The following is a 23,755-nucleotide window of genomic DNA, read 5'->3' as shown; positions in this document are numbered from 1 at the left end:
GGGGAAGTCATCTGGACTTCCATAAATCATGTTACCAAGGGATTACCGAGGAAAATAAATATCAGGCATTTACCGAGGGAACAATCCCTTGGTAATCCCTCCTCCATAAATCATGTTACCAAGGAATTACCGAGAGATTTCATTCCTTGAAAAATATTTTTTTTATTTACCGAAAAAAAAATTCATCGGTAATCCTTGGGAATCCCTCATAGGGATTACCCGGTGATTTTTAATAGTGAGTGATTGGCTAAGAAAAACTATTACCTCTACTTTGGATTGCAATAGAGAAATCTCATCCATATACGTGTTTGTATAGCATAGCAAGTTTGTACCCAAAGTTTGAACTTTTATATTCTCGCCCATGCGATATTCCGACGGTAATTAATAAGTTAAATTAACAATTCGTGTTTTTTTTTGCCATGACATATTAATTAGTATAATCATCTAAAAAATTTGGAACATTTACTAATAGTTAGAGTTCATTTTTTTTTATATATAAGTGATTTTATCATTAGTTTCATTTATACCCTCTATTAGTTATCACATAAACTAATACTAATACACTTTTTCTTTTTTATATTATATATTTTAATATATTTTCTTTTTGAAAAAGTTCTAAATTCTGATATGAACTACTCTACTTTAATTGATCAACGATTCAAGTATGCTCCTTTCATTTACATCCTTAGAGATGTCTTAATATTTCCCGTGAAATGTAAGGGTACATCGGTGAGACATAAGGGTACAGTAATACTCTATGACTTCATAATAATTCTCACTTAGACAGTCATTTGGCCATGACTATAAGATGTTTTTTTACGAATTTGGAACCCTACACTATAAAGTAAAGTTCTTTGCTTCAAATTAATGAGGTTACTTAAAGCCTATTATATTGCGATCGTTAATTATAAATAATGAAAAACTCAAATTAAAATTAGAAAGTAAAATATTTGTTTAATATTATGACATTCTAATTAGTATAATTTTCTATAATATACTTGGTCCCATGGAAGCAGGGAGTGAGTAGGGTGGATTTTGGTACCCATCTCTGTCATTCCTTTTTCGAAGATAAAAAATTAATAATTTTTATATTTATTAACCTTGACAAAACTTTTGACTGAGTTGAGGGGGGTTTGTGAGGAATCTCCTCAGTTTCTTCAAATTCCCTGTGTCAGCACCCCATTTTGGTCCACCGGATTCAGAGAGGTAAAATCGTCATTTTGCCGCCAATATAAGGGAAGTATTTTCGGTTAATTGCTCTAACACTCACGACTTCTAGAAATAGGATATTTTCTCAATTTAATGCCAATTTGCCATTTTTCGAAAAATACTCCACGGGCATCAACGTTAATTTTCAAATTCGGGACGAAAATTAAGGCTGGAAAATATTTTATTGCATAACGTCAATTCACGAATTTTTTCTGAACACAATGCCGATCCCAAATCATCTCTTTGACATCCAATTGCAAAGACGAGAATAGTAATTTTTACGCACATTAAATTTAAATTTTTGATAAAAAAAAAAGTCAGGTCGGTCAGAGCTAGTCTGACCGACATGACGGATGGGTCAGGGTCGATCAGACCTTGTCTGACCAACTGCTGACCCCTTTAAAAAAAAAAGGGTCGGAGGCAACTGACTGTTGCCTCTTCCTCCTTCTCCCCCTTTTTTGTTTTTTTCTGCCTTCCTCTTCTTCTCTCTCCTTCTTCCTTCCTTCCTTCTTTCTTCTTCTTGAACGAAAAAACCGAAAATGAAAGACAAATCTCGGCTCCGATCTTGCCTCTTCTTAGCTGATTCCCAGCAATTTCCAACTGGCCCCTCCCTCACATTCGAAAAAAACTTAGCCGCGCTCCTCTTCCTCTTTATGTTTTTTTCTTTCTCGGTTAAAAAATGAAATGAATAAAGAAAAATGGCAAGAAGAGAACATAAAAGGAAAAACCGAATGGCTGGCTCTCTCTCTCGGGATTCTCGAATCGGACACACAACAAAACCCTAGCCTCGACTCCCTCACGAACAAAAAAAACAGGAGATCGGCGGCCGCCCTCACTTAGCCTCTTCCTCTTCTCTCTCAGCTCACCATTTTTTTTCCCGAGGCCCCCCCTCAGAGCTGGTTCAAAAAAAAAGGGACCATAGCTCACACACTCTCTCGGACAGCACATTCTCTCGGCTCACGGATTCTCCCGAAGAAAACCTTCAGGTCGAACGGCGGAACCCACTCTCAGCTCGGAAGCCCATTTCGCCCTCAGCCCCGACATTTTCTATCGAAAAAAATCACAGCCCTCAGCTCCGACTCTCTCGATCCTCACGCACGCTCGGCTTCTTACCTCGATTCCTCCCTCATGCGGGCAGGCTCGAGCTCCCCGTCATGCGGCTGATCGACACAGCCACCCGGACCACCCCTCTCTTTCTCTCTATTTTCATTTTTTTTCTTCTAACCAGAGATTCGTGCTTTCCGGGTTGAATAGGCACGCCGCCCAGTAGCCCAGCTCGCGCTCATTGGCCCAGCCCAGCCTTGCGGCCCAGTTCGGCCCCGGTCCAGCAGCCCAGTGCAGCCTAGTCCAGATCTCTGCGGGCCAACAGCTAGTTCGTGCTGGCCTAGTCCGCCCCCCATCGGCCCAGTCCAGCAGCTAACGCCCCAGTCGCCCCCACAAGATCTCGACCCAGTTCGGCCCAGCAATCCAACTCGCCCAGAACCATTTTATTTACAAAACTGCCCCCACTCTTCTCAAACAAGGTAAATTCCCGACTTAGTGGCATGTTTAGGACTCCACTTTTGAATATTGATGTTTGTTTGGATGGTTATGACGTGAAATGAGCGTTTGCAATTTGTGTTGATGATCGGATTTGTTTCGAACTCGATTTTATGAACTTTCTATTTTGTCTCATTTCAGTCCTGAGGACGCCTTTTCATTTTTTGAAAATCAGCCCTTAACTTTCTGATACATTTCAGTCAAGCCCCAGCCATTTTTACCATTTTCCAATCAGTCCTTGAATTTTCTAGAATTTTCCAACCATGCTAAGGAACTTTTCAAGTCGTTTCAGTTTAGTCCCGGGGTTGTTTTCCGCCATTTTCAGATCTGCCCCGAATTTCAAAATTCGTTTCAGTCGAGTCCTGACCTTTTTTACCATTTTCCAATCAGTCCCTGAATTTTTCAAAATTTCTAAACCAGTTCCGGGAATTTTTTATGTTCAGTTCAGTCCCTGGGGCATTTTTTTTTAACTTTTCAGATCAGCCCTGAATTTCCAAATTCGTTTCAAAAAAAGTCCTGGGACATTTCAATAATTTTCACACAGTCCTGAATTTTTCAGAATTTTCAAATCAGGGGCCGGAGGGTAATCCGAAACCATTTGGGTGGCTGGATAACTGGGCATCACCAACAGCCTTACTCGGCTTTAAGGGATGGTTTACGCATGGTTCAAGATTTGGGCATCCAATCTCTCGTTGCAGAGTTGGATGCCAAGCTAGTAGTTGATCTTTCCTTGGGTAAATGCTGTGATAATTCCTTACTGATGCCCATTATTTTGGATTGCAGGACACTAGCAAGTTCCTTTACTGGATTGAGGATTAAACATGCATTTTGAGAAGCGAGCGCAGTTGCGGACTTCCTTGGTAGGACAGCAATTGCCGCCGTCTACTTTGATTCCCCTCCTGTTGGGGCATTAGAATTTATATTATTAGATTAGATGAGTGCTTATACTGCCCGTACTATTTGTACTAATCGAAATGTCTGGGTGGATCCTGAATAGTTGAAATTCGTTAATAATATTCCTTTTCTACCAAAAAAAAAAAAAACAGGGAGAGAGTGAGATCCCATTTCATGATCTCAATGTCAGTGAAGTTTCCAAGGTGGCAGTTCATGAGCAGCCACCATCCCCGGCTGATGGCGGATGGCAATTTCTGGGACCTCATTTTCGGAGGTAATGGCAGCCGGCGAGGCCACCAGTCTAGAGATTGAGATCTCATTTCGGAATCCCCTAATTTGCCATCACATTGAGATTTGTCAATTTGTTGTACGGGAGAAAGGGAGAAAAAAATCTCAGCAATGTTAAGCCGAAGTCCGGCCACTGCCAGACTAAGTTTGTGACAACGTCGTGCCCCTACTAGCTTTCGCTACTACTGCTATTGTGTGTGTTTTCCTTTTTTAGTTTTTGATATTATTTAATTTTCACTTTTAAGAATCATTGAAAAAACTAATCAAAAAATGGATGAAAAATAAATGAACGACAATATTTAACGGAAAAATAAAAAAACTTATCAGAATTTAAAAGTACGCGTTTCAATTTCCTTTATTTTTTAGCATACAATATTTACGAAAGAGTGAAGTATAGATTTCTATTTTAAAATCTAAATCAATCCTATATAAAATTATTTCCTAATTTTTCAAAATTTAATATCTTTTTTTGGTCAATACATGACACTCCTATGTGACGATTGTTCATTATATAATTATATATCTTTTTTTGTCCAAATATAATTTTCGATCATACTTAAGAATCTTGTTCCGGCAATAACTCCGTTTCGGTAGAGAAACGGTTCAGTGGCAGTCCATTTCGATTTTTTGCATCCGGTAATAGCAAATGATCACTGGTAGGAGATACAGTTTTCTTGCAAAGACAACTTCATCGACAAAAGCTAAACCAACAGAACAAAAACAAGAGAGTTTTGGACTGACGGATACGAGTACGCAACATTTATAGATATTATCATGGATGCGACTCGGCTGGCAATGGATCGACTGAAAATACCTTTTCTACAACTCAAACAATCACAACCCTCGAATCTCAAAAGTAATAGCCACGTAATAGGGCAATAAAGGATCCAGATACAATTGCAATGGTAAACCTAATCAGGTTAAACTGCCTAAGGAAGGCAAAAAGAATCAATCAATACAAATCAGCTATACGATTAACGAGAAAGTGCCCAAGGCCATAGTCTGTAAGATACAGAAGCTAGCTCAGAGATAACAAACTCTGCATATTCTACAGGCCACTCAAGCCATTCTAAAATGAGGAATTCTCAATAAATCTCGGGGCCACAACATTTGATAAGGACCCGGACTTTGTCCCAGCCAATGGAAACATAATTCACAAATTATAGGCTTCTCATGCGATGAGCGTAAACTAAGGTAAAGGCATGGGAGGCGTCCATTGGGAGAACTCAACCAAGTTACGATTAACAACAGATCCATTGTGCAGCCAAAATGTCTCAGTTGACTGGTGAAAGTACCTCGTTTTCCTCTGAAGCTCCCACAGGATTCCACTCATAGCCGAGCAGCTCCTTGACTCGGAAGTGTAGACCCACAAACACCTTATTCTCCGCCCATGATCTATCATCCTCTCTATAACATCATCTGCGAAAATAGAGGAAAACGCTTACCAAAAAAGCTCGAAAGAGATTTATTTTCTCGTGTCTGGGAGTATGACAGAATGATTTTTGCGCATTTGAAAGAATTACAGTAACAATAAGACAATTTTCTTCCCTGGTTTACGACAACCGACGAAATGCCGGAGAATATACTAGTTTTCAGTGAGTATTCCCTTTATAGACTTTCTAAGAGGAAATTCTATTACTTAATAAATGGGCGTTCAAACTCTCACCTGGAATTGACTCCAGGTATCCCAATAGTTCTGGACCTATTCGAGTAGATGGCCACTTGATGGATACTTGTTTGTAGTCAATAACATTCTGAAAGGGTAACTCTACTTGATCTGACAGAAGTACGGGGACGCATTCCTGCTCAGAAAATGGAGTTGGATTACATATGATATATTTATATTCATTATATGCTAGCTTCAAATTTTAAGGTCAGAAAGTGAGAGACCGACCACAAAGAACGACTCGTAGAAGCGAAGGGTCCAGGATGATTCTCCCCGAGGAGCAAGACAGAACTTGGCATTTCGCAAGTGCTCAAAATATTCTTTCTTCCCCAGTTTTTCAGGGCCGCTGAACTTCAGTTCTGGAGATTCCAACTGTTTTCAATGTCATTTGCATATTTACCAAGAAAAGAAACATTCAAAATATGAGGGGCTTTTGTACAATTATTTATTGAAAAACAACATCAACAGCTGGAATGAGGCAACTGCGGCTGGAGATGTCAGCTGGAGGCAGAAATTATGGTAGAGGAGGAATGGCTTGTTGGAAATTACACTAAAGTTATCAACCCAAAACATGTTTACACAAATTTCTCTTCTAGAACAGTTTATTACTTATATTTGGCAAACAATTCATTAGAGAAACTACCCAGTTGCTTCTTTTTACTTCATTTTCAAACAGCACCTAAAATTTTCCATGTATCTTTTGTCCAACAACAGGAAAAAAAGACAAATCCAAGGGAATATATGCACAGAGGGAAAGAACCACATTTATGAGTGTTTAACATCACACAAAATAGAACCAACAATAACTTGGCGAACCAAATTTCAGAAATCCTTCCAGCAGGACCAAGAAACGGGAATCATACCTTATCAGGAAATTGCTTTGCGAGCTCGATCAGATGAAGACGGCCAACCTTGTTCTGGGCACGGCCTAAGAAGTTAGCCAAATATCTTCTCTTTGATAGAGGCAAGGGCTGGACCAATGAAAACCCATCTCTGGTCATTGCATCATCAACATTGCCAGGAATGATGATATCCTTCCAAGTATTGAAAGCACTAGCATCTCGCTTGTCTGTTCGATCCCCCTGCATTAATACATAAAGAAGCATTCTTTGAATAAAAGTGAAGAATCCATCAAGAAGTAGAGAATCTTCCTCTAGGGGCCTCCTTAAGTTTATTTCTTTTTTTGTTAAAAGGAAGGATTGAACTATCTATAAAGAGAAAGGTTACAGATGTCAGATGATCACAGATTAAGTTTCACAAAGAAAGGTGAAATTTGGTTTTCCTCAAAAATAAAAAGACTTGAGGGACAAAGAGGTCACCTCAGGAGTGAGAATAACGGACCGGTTCAGGTAAGTTGCCCAAGACCTAAACAAGTGAGCTCCCGCACCACTGTATTGGGCAGAAAGAAAGGTGATTCAATTAACAAGCAGATCTACTGCGGAAACTTTCTTTGAACTAATCCACAGACAAAATAAACAACACAATATTTGCATATAACATCTTTATCATTAAGGTAGGCGACACTTAAATCAAAGCAAAAGTCAAAGTCATTCATGGAAAATTTTAAAATTATGCATGTAAAGAAAGCTGCTATACCATGGGAACTGTCACAACATGCAATAGGAAACATAAAAATCCATAATGATAGTAGCCAAATGAAGCAATCCATATTTATGGTAAAGAGAAATAATTCATAGCTATGGCAAAGAGAGAAAAACATTCTATAAGCTAGCATCCTAATTGACTTCTTGCATTATCAGTACGATACATGGAATGAGAGGAATATTGAAAAATACCTTGGAAAGACAAATATGTGGTTGCGGCCACCTGAAAGCCTAAAATAAGGCATCTGACTTAAAATCTTCATTCAGGAGTCAGAATGTCATGCGACAGAAAAGAGAGCGTAAGAGTGCGAACACTTAACAAGTGACAGGAAACAATGGAAAATACTACCTTCACGTAGGTCTGATTGATCTCTTTATCATTTAGGCCTCCCATCATCCGAACACACTTCACATAAGATGGGACAAAGAAGAAATCTGCCTCCTCTTTCCTCCATGTCCGAAATCTCGATTTCAGTAACATCCTATGTATTTTAACCTACAGTTCATTCTCCCCAACAAAAACGTTAATGAACAATCGACTAGGATGTTTTCACCAAATGTGCTACTAAGCTAGAAGCAATCATGATAAACAATCACATGGTCATCAACGCATATCATGATAGAGCATAAGAACCCAATACTGAGTGCTAAACCATTGAATTGAACATCAAACTTCATTTCGGATGTCGACTACAATGCATATAGACTACAAACAGCCCCACCGTGCTAGATTTACAATTGAGCTGAACCGAAGCATCACAATCGGAAGATCTTCAAGAACTAGCTTGATCGCACCCATCAGCAAGATTATAAGCTCAAGCTTCAACAATGCACAACAAGAAGCAGAGAAGAACACATTTTGAAGATAAAAAACGATTACCTGAGTGCCCCACTGGCCCTTGACGCAGGCATCGGCGGTGATCTTGCCCTCCCTGCCGCGCATCAGCTCCCTCAGGCCGTCGATCTCGTCCTCCTCGTAGACGTAGACTTTAAGGGACAGCTGGGCCCCGTACCCCGAGGAGGGCCAGAAGAGGGATCCGCCGTCGGTGAGACGGACAAGGTGACCGGGTGGTCCGGTCTGGTCGGCGATTGGGCAGGAAGCGAGGAAGCCGTCGAGGAGACGGGTGAGGAAGTAGGTGCCGGCGACGAGGAGGAGGGCGCCGACCTGGTGGGCGCGGGTGCAGGGAGCTTGGTGGTGCAGCATCGTCCTCGGCTTGTTCTTCGGGCTTCCCATTTCCATCTGCCTCGCCCTCCCTCAGTTTCAGTGAGCTCGCCGAGAGCAGGGAGCGAGACCGGGGACGAAGAAGAACGGCGAATTAAACGACAGCGTTTGTGCTTGGCTAAGATCAGAAGCCCCTGGGCCTGGAGTGGACCGGACCTCCATCTTCGGCCTGTAGTTGGGCCGGTGTCCAAACTTGCCACGTATTGCTTCGATGAAGCTTTCGCAATACGCGGTTGATCGACTCTTCGAATCCCTTGTAGGCTTGTACATAGCTCAACCTATTAATAATATCTACATGAAATTTTGTTTAAAAAATCAATAATTCAAATATAGAGACGCACAAAAAAGAATTAATAAATCGATGTCCACTTACCTTTTTGCCTTTTTGCTTTTCGGCCCAATCCCAACAAGCCCCCGTGACAAGGCAAAAATTTTCATTGGCTTTTCCAGTACTTCACTCTAATTATCACCAACATGGTGGTCTAGTGATTAAGTATCAAGCGCTTCACTTGAATATCACGAATTCGAATCTCCCTGGGGACGTAGAGCTCGCTACTATGCGGAAGTATTGTGAGATGGTAGTTGCCGATCCATAATACTTGATCCAGTGGGCCTTGGACTTAATTCAATAGTGTATTGGTGGGACTGTGGTGACCAAGTTGGGCTAAAGTATCAGCGAGCTATGGCGAAATGAACATTCCGTGGCGATTAGGTTCCCTTAATTGGAGCAGTCACAGCGAGTTAATAATTCGACCTAACCTTTAATTCAGCGAAAAAAAAGTACTTTGCTCTAATTCTATTTACGCTAGAGAAAAATTAAAAGATTTTGGATTACGATGGTGAAAAGAAATATAGGAGCGAAGAATGTCCGGGCTTCATCTCGTGGAGGGTTTCAAATGATGTAGCATGGTATATTAGCGACCACTTTGGGTAAATCAGACTTATGCTTCTTATGAGAGGAATTGTGTAGGAAAGGATTCGATATATATACATATTAATCTAAATTCTTTCAACTTTCGCTCAAGTGATCAGGAATTTCTATGTAGGTGTTTTGAGTAAATCCTTAACTCGTGGTTAATCGTGTCTTCATGTTTCATGTATTAATTAATTCATATTGTCTATTTTTATTTATTCTCTTGCTTTTTGCCTAACAAAATCTATATCTATATCTATACTATATATGAAAGTATAACAAATTTCTTCAATTTTTAATATTTAAAAAATGCACGTATACTCTCGTGACTTTTCCTTGCATATTTTTTGCTCGTGATTTTGGTCGCACATTTTCACCATATATATAAGTCGACCCTTTCTATTCATTACTTGTTTTCGACGATTTATTCCCTTGCATCTTTCTTAACTAAATTAACCCTTCATCACAGGTATGTTTATTTTATTACTATTTTATAACAATTTATAGTTTCAAATTTTCGTTATACCATATATTCGTTTTCAACGTCTGTTGTCCTAACATGTTCATACATTCTTCGTTTCATCTTTATGAATCACGTGATTATTTTTAAAATTTCATGTTTTTCCAATTTTTGTTCTAAAACATACCCGTATCCTTCGTAAATTTCTACCTTTCTTTCCATACATTTTATTACCACACTTTTGATGTGCTTTATTAGTATGATTTTTTCTCACACACTTACAATTATCTATTCATCGCTCATTCTCAACATTCGTTGACCCATATGTTCTATCATATATTGCATCAACCGAGTTAAACTTTATACATCTCTTCTAAAATACGACACTTCACAAAGTGTTTCTCCAACTTTTTTCCTTTTTGGCCTTGGTAATTAATAATAATACTATTTTACCATATACTCAAATAATATGAATTCTACTAAACATTGTATATTTTTAATATAGCATGGCATTATTTCAATCGTTTTAATAGAAAAATCAACTTTTACGTATTTTTTCTCATAACCTTTCGATTTCATGGCACCTTTTCATACTTCTTCAATATAAAAACTATCTAACATGTTCTTTCTCAAAATTAGTCGCTCTGAAAAACACATCAAACATGAAATAACTTTTTCATTTAATGCTCGCGGTTTCTTTTCCCTTTCCTAGATACATTTGTATCTTTTCTATTTTCTCTTTCGGTTTTTAATTACTCCTCCTTTTAATTATTCTTATTCTTTGACTTTGCTAATTGTTGGAAAACAAAATTCTCATATTCTCTTTCTTCGACCACAATCTTTTTTTTTTTTCAAGTTTCAAAAACCAACTTATATTTATTCTTTCTCATGTATTTTCAATTTCAAGGCACCCTTTCATACTCTTTTACTACAAGAACTACCTAGCATGTTCTTTTTCATAATTATTCACTCTGACAATCTATCAAACATGAAATAAATTCTCCATTCAACGCTCATGGATCCTCTTTACCGTTTCCTATTTACATTTATATCAATGGATTTTCAAAATTTATATTAAGAATTTTTAAAAATTATTTTATAGTTGGATATTTTCTAATGAGTTACTGATGTATATCATGTGATTAAAACATTTATATTTTTTAACTAATTTTTCAAAATTTATAGTAATTTATTTAAAAAATTATTCAAGACATTATACCATCAGTAATTTGTTTTCAAAGTCTCAATCAAAAATTTTATGGAATTCTATTAATACAAAAGCACGCATTTTGGAGAGTAAAAAAGAAAGAATAAGAAGAAGAGTTTCAAAGAAAAGATATACATCATTAATTTTTTTATTTAATTTTGTTTTCTCTTATCTCAGCTTTCTTCTTCTCTCCCGATTCTTATTCTCTTCTTTTTCTTTTGTCCACAAACATCAGCTACCGTTTATCCATTGCCACTGTAGTGTCTGCCACCAACACCTCCTAACAATGTTGCACAAGCTTAAAGACCTCATGCTATCAATTTCCCCCTTCACAAGCTTAAAGACCTCACGCTATTAATTTTTTTATTTAATTTTGTTTTCTCTTATCTCAGCTTTCTTCTTCTCTCCCAATTCTTATTCTCTTCTTTTTCTTTTGTCCACAAACATCGGCTACCGTTTATCCATTGCCACTATAGTGTCTGCCACCAACACCTCCTAACAATGTTGCACGAGCTTAAAGACCTCATGCTATCTATTTCCCCCTTCACAAGCTCTATGTACATTTTTATTCTTACTCCTCAAGCGTATGTGTGTAAAATGGGAGAGTTAACTTGCTTTCAATGTAAATCTAATATCAATTATCAATACAAGTTATCGGTTTTCAACTAAACTTAATTTTACTCTTGTGCCTTAGGTAGGATCTAAAGTGCATTGTTTTCTTTCTATATTTGTTAAAGTATAAATTATAATATACAATATGAATTACTAAAATAAATTCATATATACATAAAATTAAATCTGGTCCAATCAACTTCCTTTCAATTTTCTTTCTTTAAAACTTAAACCCGACCCTTAAGGTCTTTAATTTTTGAAATTTTTCGATTGATTTGGGTCGGATTTTTCTGAATTTTCGAATTATGGGTGTCATTGCAAGACTATTCGTGAAAATAATATTTCTATTAGTTATTTTGTAAAGTTTTATTAAAAATTTAAATTCATTTCTCTATTCTTTTAGAATATTCTATTGAAATGAAAGATCAAGTCATAAAAATGAATGAACTGGAAAATTTTTCTTGAAATTAATTATTTCTAAATTGCATTGATTTCACTTTTTTTAAAATCATTTCCAATATTTTAATCGTAGTTATCAAATTTTTTATTATTTATACACTAGATTTTGCATCAGCGCTACTCGCAATGTGAAAAAAATAGTTTAAAACGTTGCATATGTATTTTAATCAGTATATACCATTTGTAATTCTAAATAGTTGTGTTATTATTAAAAACATGAAAAAATTGTGATGAAAATTGAAAAAAATAATTTTTTAGTGAAAAAAAGAAAAATAACTAAGGTTGAAATAGAGATAGAGTGAAGGTAAAAGAGAAATAAGTAAAAAGTAGAGTGAAAGATGACCACATGTGAATTGATGGAGAAGCGATATAAGATATATGAGTTTAAAAATTGAGCAGTTTTATAGTTTTATTCTTGCCTTCAGTTTTACTTTTCTTCAATATAGTAAAAAATGATGAGGATAATTTTGTAAAATTGTACCAAAACTTATACATATATTTAGATATAGTGATTTTTCATCAATATGTTAATTTTGTATATACTTTTTCATGTTACACATATGTAAATACTATTATTAATATATATATATATATATATATACATATATATGTTTCCATTGAATTTAATAATATTTGTTTATTTTATTGTAAAATTAAATGAAATATTTTTTGTGAATATTATTGTTTCCTTTAATAATTTTTGCTTTTAATTTAACATTTAAGTATCCATGGGTCCACTTGGTAGATTTTCATGTGCCATGTCTACAATGTTAGTGTCATATTAGAAAAATCCGTTGAAATTGATAGGAAAGAGATAGCATTCTAGACGTGATAAGAAACTCATATTTGTAAATTTTTCAGTTAAAAAATTCGTGCTAGAAATAATAAAAAGTCCAAATTTTTACTTTTTTGGGTCATCAACCCTCATAGATATTATTAACTATTTTATTTTGTTCATTTATAAATTAAAGTAAGAATAGATTTCTGACTAGAAATAGTCACAAATCCATTCAAAATGACATACTGTTAATTTACTTATAATTTATATATTTCTTTTTTTAAAAGAGTTTTCTTATATATTTGTCTTTCGAGTATTATGTATTTCAGCCTTATCAAATAAGGTTTCACGTGCAACACACGTATAAATTTACTAGTTCTTTTTAAATAGTCCTATGAATTTACCAAGGCCAAAGAAATTATTAAATGTAAGATAAAATAAAGTCCTCAAAATCTGAATTCCTAAAGATGTCTAACAAAAGGCCAAAGAAATTATTATTAAATGTAAAATAGAATATGTTAATTAACAAGGTAATTTAATAACGTAATATAAATGCCCAATCTCTAATTAATTGCTTACTAATATTCTGAGCTTGCTTGAAGCTCTTTGTTTGCTTAAATATCCCTTTAGTTTATATGCTACTAATTCGTTCGAGTCTAAATTCATATTTGGACTTGAGAATTCATTATTCACGCTACGTCGGTTGGTATCACTATAATATTTAATTTATGAATTTTTTTTAGTCATAGTTTGGTTTGCTATTTTTGCTTATATATAGATTTTCAATCACGTGTATTGCACGGGTTTTATTTTACATATGGTAATTATTATTTTTGGTAAAATATGTTAATTATTCACAATCTCAAAAGACTACTTTCTTATGTACCGTAAGAATTCTCAATAATTAATTTCTAATAGTATATTGTGATGTTCTCATTTAAAATACTCAAATTTAGTTGTCTATATTATATAATTTTTATAATTATTCTTCGTTTTTAAATTTTCTTTTTCCACAAGTTTAATTGTAGTTACTAACACATCCTATTGCATTTATTATGCACTCATTTATGCACTCATATATTGTATTGCATTTATTATACACTCACTTATGCATCCAAGTAAATTTTAGTAATATATAGATTAGTGAATAATAATTTGCGTGTCTAGCCAAGATTGGGTTGGCGCTTGTTCCCAGGTCTCAAGTTCGAGTCTTGTGAAAAGAGAAAATCTATGCTAGGAGAGATTTATCCCTTAGTAGGCCGACTCAACTCGACTGGATTAGTCGGGCCTAATTGGGCTTCTGAATATCAAGGTTGATACCTAAAAATATATTTTGCGTGTCCACAGTCACATTAGCAATTGCACTCTCAAACGATCCATTTGAAAATCACGCAGTGGTAGAAAATCAATAGAATTTATGATTACTTAGTACTGAAAAATGTGCCCTCCCTGAAGGACAACCTATACACAACTTGGTCGTGATTGCTAGACTTCCAAAGATGCAAAATACTGGCAAGGTCTCGTTCACTCGGCATTTGTTCATGTGTCCAAGGTTCAACCTGGTGACGATGATATGCTCAATCACGCACTGACTTAATTTGAATACCTTTCTTGGCTATATATAGGATGATGGAGCTCATGAGGTCACATTCCTTCAAGCTTGATTAACTCACTCAGATGTTACGATATCAATGAAGGCCTTACACAATGTCATTGTGGACTTGGAATGCGCTACGCATGGCTCATATTGGGGAGTTACACGATAAATTCCGCCTATACCGGCTTAAGCAATAGGCCTTGTGTGATGAGATAAGCCTCTATTCTTAGCAAAACGAAGCTTACATTGTATCATGGTAGAATAATTGCATACCATTTACGAGATTGTATATGCTTCTCACCCATTATATATGCAGCTCCGTCCTAAACCTTTACCATATATATCTATGATTTTATGGATTAAGTCGACGAATACAACATCCATCGATCATCAGTTGAACGACTTGCAAACATGCCTGATCTCACCTTGCGAGCCCGTCTTGACACCAGTCCGGCCCATCTTCACCATTGCAGACCCGAAATCAGGCCCAAAGGGCGACTTGTTCTTAGATTTGTTATTACGGACATAGAAGTCGATTGCGCTCTTGGTGTTCATGTCATCATGGAGTCTGGCATCAGAAGCTATCACAGCAAAGCCATTCTTTATGTTGCGGAGGATCTGAGCATCGAACTTTAATTCGGTCACCGGATCAAGTGGGAGCCTCACATTGACGTCTCCATTCGCCGCGCATGTTTTTTTGAGTGTCTGCAGGAACCTGGGGTTGATGGCCGGGTCAGACCCGCCATGGGAAGTGAAGTTGTAGAGTCTCTCCTTCACGAAGAAGCATGCAGTCGTACCGATAGTATGTGCCGCTGTGAAATTTAAAATTACTCAAGACTGTGAACTGCCTACCATATATAGCGGAAGAAATGTGATAATTCAAGGATAAGAATATTGTTTAGAACACACGATATGATCGAGATCATCTTGAGCATGGATCAGCCACTTGATATTAGTTGACATCACACGCACCGGAAAGGAGGACTAGATCTTTATCCGAAAGTCCCTTCCGCTTGAATTTCGACTTGAGTAGCTGGATCGAGTCGTGCACATCCGGCATATCTGCTGCCAGGGACATACTAGATACCCGGCCATCTCTCCGGCCCGTCTCCACCTCATAAAATGGCCCATTGCTCTGCTCAAACATATATGGCACAGATTAGCAATGAACTAGGCAATGTCATTCAAGTATGGTAAAACTGGACTTTTTCAATGTGGCTATACCAATACGACAGAATCTCTTGCCGCTAAGGCCACGATATCTGCACAAGAGACCACCCTGGGGCAGGCTTGCTCCAGTCGAGCTTTCGCCTCCTCAATAATTTCAAAACCGTGGACACCTTGGTGACCGAACGCATGCATTTCACTGTTAGGACCATTGTCGACCAGTATCGATGCATCGCATCCCTATCAATGGGCCATCAGATTGAACGATAATTTGCCAGGGCGTCACATCCTTATTAATAATAGGCTAATCAAACTGCCTATAATAAACCGATTAATTTACATATAGACATGGGTTTTATACACACACACACACACATATATATATATCAAAATAAAAAATGTCCAATAAGTTCATCTTATACGTATACAAGTAATTCAAACCTTATATAACAAAAATATATAGGTAACATGACTGAGAGAGAGAGAGAGAGGGAGGGACCTCCACGAAGCAGTCATGGAAGTGGACCCTGAGGAGGACGGCGGCATTTTGGCGATCAGCGGCAACAGCTGCTTTGACAACATTCTGAACAATAGACTCGGCCGCGGGGCAGCTCTTTGAGTAGAACCCAACTCGAAGCTGTCCGCCTGCAGCTCCCACCGCGACGATGATGGTGGCAAATCCCATAACCAGTGCCAATTCACGGCCAAAACGGGCCGCCTTGGCCAAAGAAAGAGCCATGATTCGAGTGACCGTTGCGGGCAGTCGAAGGTCGGAGAAGATACTGAAACGTGAGAGGAGTATAGCAGGCAAGGTGAGAAGAGAAGTCCTCTATAAAATTATATATATATTGAGTACAGAGGTGACTAAGAGATGTGACATTTTTCGATTATAAAAGAGGTTTCACTGGATTACGTGGCCGTTTCTCAAAATCTCGAAGGGAGAGATGAGTAGATGATGGTTGATATAGATGGATGATGAGTGAGTAATTAATCAATGAAGTTCAGCTCCTTCTTCAGGTAGGGCCCGAAATGTGTCCAAAGCTGCCTGACATTTGTTTTCTCGTGCGCAACCTCACTCTCTCTGTCTTAATCGGCCTACGTACGAGGTTGACTTAACATGTGACATGGTTTTGACAATTTCCTGTTGGCGCCTTTTTCCCATACTAACTCGTCCTTCGCGTGAATGTATCACCTTTTTCACGTCCAAGAGAGACAAGAATCATGACTAAATCGTATAAATTAAAATCAGTCCTTTATTATGAGAGATACGAAAAAACGAATCCATGTAGATTAAGCCCAAATCGGATCATATATATTTGGCCGGACCTATTGTCCGTTTTTTTCCTTAGGATGTCTCGCATAATTATCGATTGGTGAGTTATTATCAAATAATTTTCAGCTTACATTAGTAGTACTGCAAATCAATTGCGGTCTTCTTGTTTTGAAAAAAAAGCAATATATAACTATGAGAAGCAATCAGAAAATGTATTAATGGACGCATATGGGATCTATATATCCATGTCTAATTACATCTTCTTCTTCTTTTTTGGGTAGATGTTTGATTACATCTTTTCAATGAATATACACTTGCAAAAATAATGATTAATTTGGCCTAATTGGGCTCCGGATATTAAGGGTCACACCAAAATAAAAGAGGGTGTAGAAAAGAGACTCTCTCTCTCAATAACTAAAGATTTCAAGTTCGATATTCGGTGAGATTATTTGTGTTCCTTTATTAATTATTAGAATTTTTATTTCATTGAACTAGATCATACTTTCGTAACTGAAAAAAAAATTAATCTTCAATTATCAAAAGGAGATGATTATGTGTGAATAAGGTCAACTCGACACCCAAAGTGAGATTAATCTCAGATAATAAACTGAGAATATTTGCATCACGTCACCAATAGAAAGAAAAAAGAATTAGTCGATGACAAATGATCTAGCCGCCCCGATTGCATCAGAAATAATGACACATTTTTTTCTTAATGGAGTCATTGTTGTTCTTAATCTAATGGTTGAAATTAATCTTTTTTTAGGTCTCGGCGTTTGGTCCTAGTCAACGGTGCTACTAATGGGTTTCAAACCCTTATATTGTAGATAGTAAACTCCACCCAATGAAAGTCATATTTACTATTGACTCGTATCATTGTGATTAGTATTAATAGCGATCCACTTCTACATAGGTGTCGATCCGTCGATTGCTTAATTCTCTACAGATACTAGTGTGATAATGATATGAAAGTTGAACGATTAACGAGTTCATGCTATAGTTTCTCTATGGTCGAGGTAATATGTATGGTTCTTTGCCGAATACACTATACCTTATAGGGCTCGAATTTATCCATATAATGTGATCAAGTTTCTATTTCCGATAATATGTTTTTATTCTTCTACGGGTATTGATTTTTTAGGTGTGTACTTTAATATTCGAAAACTTAGTATGCTCCGACTAATTCAATTCAAACTGGATTGCCCCATAAAGAAAGTAAAACCCTTTCGTATAAATTTTTTTCATTCACAAGAAATGAATCCAAAAATTTGGTTAAAAAAGATAAGCATCGAATCACTAATTTAAACCAACTCATACTGGTCGGTGCGTGTGATTTATTGCTGGCAATTGATCATCACATCTTCTTCCTTGGCTAGAGATGCCGTTTTGAAGTTTGTACCCACCCCAGTTAATGACGGCAGACTAGAGATGTATCAGCTGTGCCCTCTCTCTTCTTTTCACCGACCAAATAAAAGGAACCTGCGGGCAAGTCCATATGATCTTACCATGTGCCCTCCGCATTATTATATCGTCGTCACCATCACTTGGACTTATGCACGTAGCACGTCATGCATTTACAGCATCGGAATTCCGCAAAAGCCTTCGTCCTCGAGCGACGTCTCGTAACGGCAAAAATGTTCGTCCATTCAGTTGTCGTATTACAATATTCTTTCTCGAGTCCCCGTGGTCCGGACCTTTCTTCCTTCCATTTTGAAATTTTCTGCAATTTGTTTCTAGATTATGACATGAATTATGAACCAGGCAATGAGTGCATGTCATCACGGATCTACATGACCATAACATTGACCGGTTGTGATGTTTCATAATCACATTTATGTATGTTCTCTAGAGAACTTGTTCAAAAATGTACGTTACAGAAATTACGAATTATAATGCTAGTTTTTGTAGTCACGACGAGATAAGATTTCTTAGGATAAAAGAGGACAAGATAGAGTCCCCCGGGGTTGTAAAATCCATGTCCGTTTGTGAAGAATATTGGGATTACAGGCTGGAATTGGATAGACATTATTACACCGCAGCACTACTCGAAATTGTGAAAATATCTTTGTGCCAAAAGTAAAGTAAGAATTAATCACGAGGTGCTGTTGATAAATTAGGTTTCATATAACTTTTACCTAATATCATTTCTGCTTTGAATAATATATAGCAATAATTTAAGCATAATATTTTTAAAGTGAATATTGTGCAATGAGATAATTTTTATTTACGAATAAAAAAGTATTAAATTTGATTCTGGCTAATGAGACTTCCCACATCCATTAATTTTAATTGATTTTCTTTAATAGGTTCATGGCTCTATATTATTACTATAAAATATCTATTTATATATATATGATACTACAATAAAGAGAACAACCAATAATATTATGAAATTACAGAATTACTAATTTTACAAAATAATCAATCAATAAAAAATCAACTAATTTTAGATATTTTGATAATTTCCTCTTCACACCTCTCTTTCTCCGATCTTTATCTAACTTACAATCGAAATTTCTCCTCTCTTTCACCACTTTAAACACATTTATTTCCTCGTGCATCGTCTCTCTCTCCAATCTCTCTTATTAGATCGTTTTCTTTTTTTTCCCCCTAGCTAATTTGTCACTGATTTGTCAAGAAATTGACAGGCATAAAGCTTTTTTCTAAAGTAAAATTATAACATATAAACATTGTTTAAAACTTCTGTTGTGAATGCAATGGCATATAAAGAGTACTATATCTTTTAAAAAGCATTAAAAAAATCATTTTAGAACCACCTTGTTATTATAGAATTTAATGTTATGAATAACAAAAAGAAAAATGTGGCCAAAAAAAAGCAGAAAATTACAGAATTATTAACGCATTAAGTCATTTGTTTGGATCCGTGCATAGCACAAAGTATGGAATCAGTATACATAATAGGGATAATTTATGATACAGCAGTTGTTGATAATAAGGCTCCTCATGTCACGCCTTTCAGCTTCAAGAAGCAAGCCTTTATGAATCTATATTAGTCGAGGTTGAAGTTCCTGATTTCACTTTAAAAAAAAAATTTATTTTAGGACAAAAGAGATATAGATGATACCATGATAGCCTCGGCAATATCGACCAAACCAAAGCCGGGTTGGGCCCATATATGTTCGATCTTGATCAATATGGTTTCACTAGGCTCGTTTCTTGAAGCATAGGGGCGTGACCCACGTATTATTAACGGCATGATTGCACATTCACTATTCTAAATTAATTATCCACGCTATATATTCAACTTATACTCCTAATCGAAGCAGAGGTAGCGATCGTGATCATAGGTTTTCTGCGGAGCAAGTATAAGGTGCCGCAGTACATTGGTCGGCTTGACACGACAAATTTAGCGCATGCGCTATCAAAAAATAGGTATGAGCTGGACGGACTTCAGCAATTGGCTTCCTAATACAGTCTTGACAGTCCAACTTTAGACGGGGCCACGAAAATGACTGTTTCACCACCTAAACGAACCATTCATAGGAACCTATGGAAAATTTTTGCTTAAGTGAAGGCCACTTTTTCCCTTTTCCACCCTATTCGGCAAAGGGGGTTAAAACAGAAATAAGAAAAGAAAATTGAGAAAAGAAATAATTAAAAAAATGTTAATGGTGTGAAATATAGGAGTTATTCCATTGTAATACGTGCAACTCCTCACTTCATAGGTAAACGTAAATAATTTAATTTTACTGTTTAGGTAATTAAACGTAAATAATTTAATTAGACTATTTAGAAAGCCAGACGCAGTCGAGATGGATGATTAAATACGATCTCAGACGATTTCATGGCTCAGAAGTTTAGCGTTATGAATTCCTCCACAAATTCACGTGCTACTAATCTGAAACAGAGCGGTGGCCCAAAGAGCCTCGGCTTAGTGAGCCCCTTGGTAGACACACACTTCCGCTACGGGTGCCAAGGAGAATAGAAAATTTTGCCTTGGAAGACCAAATTAAGCAAAAGTGATGAAAAACTATGAAGAAATCGGTTTAGCAAAACCGATTGACATGATGGTTTATGAAAAATCGATCGATAACTGAGCTACTCCTAGTGGGAGACAGTAAATTGTGAAGAAAGTACTAGGCATAAAATTGCGATTGAATTTGTGCGGAGCCTTTTCAATAACAAAGAGACGGATATATATAGGCGTTAATATCGAAGATTTCGCCCCACAATAATTGGGACATGACACTAACAAAATAAAAGATCAACTAGCAAGAAAATCCTAAAATCAAAGTCCAATCTAAACATCCCAACCTAACTTGATTTAAACGGTTCGACACTTGTTCCGTTAAATAAGGTCTCGAGTTCGAAAAATCAACGCTGTGAAAGTTTTACCCTTTAAAATTAGTCGAAACTCGTTGACCTTTCGAATAGTAAGGTGACCGGAACACGTTGAATGGCTAAAATCTAAACTGTTAAAACTTTATCCCTTAGAGGCCCGATTCAACTTGATTTGATTAGTCGGAACTCGTTGACTTTATAGATATCATGGTACATACCGAAAAAAAAATCCAATCTAAACATAAAATTTGGAACAATAAAATAGTCATTAATTAAGCTAATGAGCCAATTGATATAGCGTCCTCTCCATAATTCCAATTCATCAGCTTTCTTCATCAATTCTGGGCCAAACTCCACCTCCAATTGGACTTGTCTCCTACGTATAAGTCGAATTGGGCCGAACTCCACAAAAAGATAGAACCACATACCCGTAATTAATTAATTAATTAATTAATTAGGAATCTTGACTTGACGATCCCCACCAAATCCGAGAAATAGGCGTGAATAGAATCAAACCGAACAGTCGAAAGCGATTGGGATTTGGGTTGTGACATGGTATATATCGGTTTCAATTTTAATCCAACTCGCACAATTCAATCACTAGAATGCTGATCCTTCTCTATCTTTTGTTTTTGTTCTTCAGAAAGTGATTTTCCTCCGACACATTTTCCTAGGAAAAATTTGGGACTCTCTCTATCTGATAAATTACCCATGATGTTCCATATAATTATTAAAATGTCATCTGTGAGTTGTCGGCACTGCCAAATTCGATACAAATAGCAATGCTCTTTTTTTTTTTAATAACAAGGGTGTCATAACGAAAACAAAATTACATGGGCCTCGCTTAAGGGGGCTCGATAGACAAAAGTAATGAGACACTATCTAGTGTCGAGAAATACCACGTTTTACACAACTGTAGCTTAACCATATATATATGTCTTGCGTAGTCTCTTTGATTTTGAGTTTACAAAAAATAAAATAAAAATAAAAAATAAAAGCAAGTAAGTCTTTTATGGATTATATCTCATTGCCGTTATGCATTCTCGGTTACAAATGTCATTATACATTTGAATAGCGTTTAATCGCACGTTGACATAAATTATTGATCAAAATTAGTAAAACTAATACTTATAATATCAATATATAATTTCTATGCTTGATTTCATGTACTGTGTCGATGGGTCTCCATTGTAACCGGAAAAAAAAAGAGAAAAATTTATATACTTGATTATATGTCTTATAATTATATTTACACATATTTTAGCATCACTTTCTTTATATATTAGCAATGAAGCGAATATTTTGCACAAAATATTAATAAGCTCGGTACTCTTTTGAGTTTTCTCTAATTTTTTGGACATGTTTTAATTTCTATCTCAACTTATAATTCTCCCAATGTATAATTAACTTGACTTCATTTATAACTAAAAATATAAATAAAACAAAAAAAAAGTTTTGGTCTTAAATATTACAAAGTTTTTTCTTTTTATTTTTGGATAATTACCTTAGTAATATTTTTTAACTATAAATACAATAAAATAGAGAAAAGTTTTGGTCTCAATTATTACACAATTTTTTTTTGTATAATTACTTTAGCAATATTTTTTAAACATATAAAATACTCTTCCAACGTGGTTCACTTGATATAAATATAACATAAACATATATTTATATATTGTATACGCATTTTACCTAGACCACCCATTTTATAATTACAATTGATATACATATACATGCATAAAATAAATCATATAAATTACTAGCATATTGAATATTTTCTGGATCAAGTGCTTGAGTAGTTTTATTTTAAGTTAGTTAGCAAAAATATTTTGTTGTTCTAATAAATTAATTAATCAAAATTATACTTTTGAGGTCATAAATTGTAATGTTTATGATTCATCGATTTAATTATTTAAATATAATTATTGTAAATATTACATGTATTTTTTAGTCAAATACTTTGAACATTGCTAATCTTAATCATATAAGTGACTATATTAACTTTTTTAATTAATCAATTTATAAAGAATATATTGCTAGAGCCACAAATTCCTTTTTTATGCTTTGGATATTCCAAATTTTAATTATATAAGTCACTATATTAACTTTTTAATTAATCAATTTATAAAGAATATATTGTTAGGGTCATAAATTCTTTTTTTTTCGTGATTTATGAAGTGTAGATAGTTAAAATACTATATGCATATTATACACATTTGATATTTTTATTTTTATTTGATTTAATAATAAAATAAAGGTGAATATTAATGCACATTTAATGTGCCAATACTACTTTAGCATACATATTACTTTTGAGTTTTGGGATAAATTGACATTTATTTCCTTATAAAACCCATAGCCATAATTTTAAGGGTCAATAACCAAAAAAAGCACAAGCTTTGCATATTTTAACAATTCTAGCATGAACTTTTTTCCTTAAACTAAAAGGCACAAACTTTTGATTTGATAACAATTCTAGCACAATCTCAAATTTTTCGTTAATTTGGATGAAATCGAGGTCACAGAATGTGCCGACGATCCCAATCGAGAGGACAATGCCGGCGA

At 35.7% G+C, this 23,755-nt stretch overlaps 2 protein-coding genes and 1 long non-coding RNA gene across 4 annotated transcripts; 1 reads left to right on the top strand and 2 right to left on the bottom strand.

Moving 5' to 3' along the window:
- The first annotated feature begins 1,666 nt into the window (after positions 1-1,666).
- LOC116187197 lies at positions 1,667-4,086 on the top strand. Its single transcript, XR_004152005.1, has 2 exons — positions 1,667-2,732; positions 3,532-4,086. It is a non-coding gene; the product is annotated as an uncharacterized LOC116187197 (long non-coding RNA).
- Positions 4,087-4,767: 681 nt separating this feature from the next.
- On the bottom strand, positions 4,768-8,509 carry LOC116189276 (probable glucuronosyltransferase GUT1). The gene is made up of 8 exons (XM_031518868.1): positions 8,081-8,509; positions 7,550-7,696; positions 7,393-7,457; positions 6,916-6,985; positions 6,460-6,678; positions 5,825-5,968; positions 5,597-5,732; positions 4,768-5,349 (listed from the first exon to the last, which is right to left on the bottom strand). The coding sequence occupies exons 1-8, from the start codon at positions 8,438-8,440 to the stop codon at positions 5,120-5,122; spliced, it is 1,371 nt and encodes a 456-aa protein (XP_031374728.1). The 5' UTR covers positions 8,441-8,509; the 3' UTR covers positions 4,768-5,119.
- Positions 8,510-14,634: 6,125 nt separating this feature from the next.
- Positions 14,635-16,551, bottom strand: LOC116187173 (peroxidase 43-like). 2 transcript variants are annotated; one of them, XM_031515782.1, is made up of 4 exons: positions 16,115-16,549; positions 15,673-15,855; positions 15,421-15,583; positions 14,635-15,260 (listed from the first exon to the last, which is right to left on the bottom strand). In XM_031515782.1, exons 1-4 carry the CDS (start codon positions 16,352-16,354, stop codon positions 14,839-14,841), a joined length of 1,008 nt encoding a protein of 335 aa, XP_031371642.1. In that variant the 5' UTR covers positions 16,355-16,549; the 3' UTR covers positions 14,635-14,838. The 2 variants fall into 2 exon arrangements, with proteins under 2 accessions (XP_031371642.1, XP_031371644.1); XM_031515784.1 differs by lacking the exon at positions 15,673-15,855 and having other exon boundaries at positions 16,115-16,551.
- Between the last annotated feature and the right edge of the window lie 7,204 nt (positions 16,552-23,755).

The sequence above is a fragment of the Punica granatum genome, chromosome 8, assembly GCF_007655135.1.
Source record: "Punica granatum isolate Tunisia-2019 chromosome 8, ASM765513v2, whole genome shotgun sequence".
Lineage (NCBI taxonomy): Eukaryota > Viridiplantae > Streptophyta > Magnoliopsida > Myrtales > Lythraceae > Punica > Punica granatum.
This window is presented reverse-complemented; position numbering and strand designations above follow the sequence as displayed.

Excerpts from the sequence above, each read along its gene's own strand:
- LOC116189276 (XM_031518868.1), bottom strand. The coding sequence starts at position 8,440 with ATGGAAATGGGAAGCCCGAAGAACAAGCCGAGGACGATGCTGCACCAC. Across the intron at positions 6,679-6,915 it reads CCGTTATTCTCACTCCTGAG|GGGGATCGAACAGACAAGCG; the intron begins GTGACCTCTTTG and ends GTATTAATGCAG. Across the intron at positions 5,969-6,459 it reads CAAAGCAATTTCCTGATAAG|TTGGAATCTCCAGAACTGAA; the intron begins GTATGATTCCCG and ends CATTGAAAACAG.
- LOC116187173 (XM_031515782.1), bottom strand. The coding sequence starts at position 16,354 with ATGGCTCTTTCTTTGGCCAAGGCGGCCCGTTTTGGCCGTGAATTGGCA. Across the intron at positions 15,584-15,672 it reads CAAGAGATTCTGTCGTATTG|AGCAATGGGCCATTTTATGA; the intron begins GTATAGCCACAT and ends ATGTTTGAGCAG. Across the intron at positions 15,261-15,420 it reads AGATCTAGTCCTCCTTTCCG|CGGCACATACTATCGGTACG; the intron begins GTGCGTGTGATG and ends TAAATTTCACAG.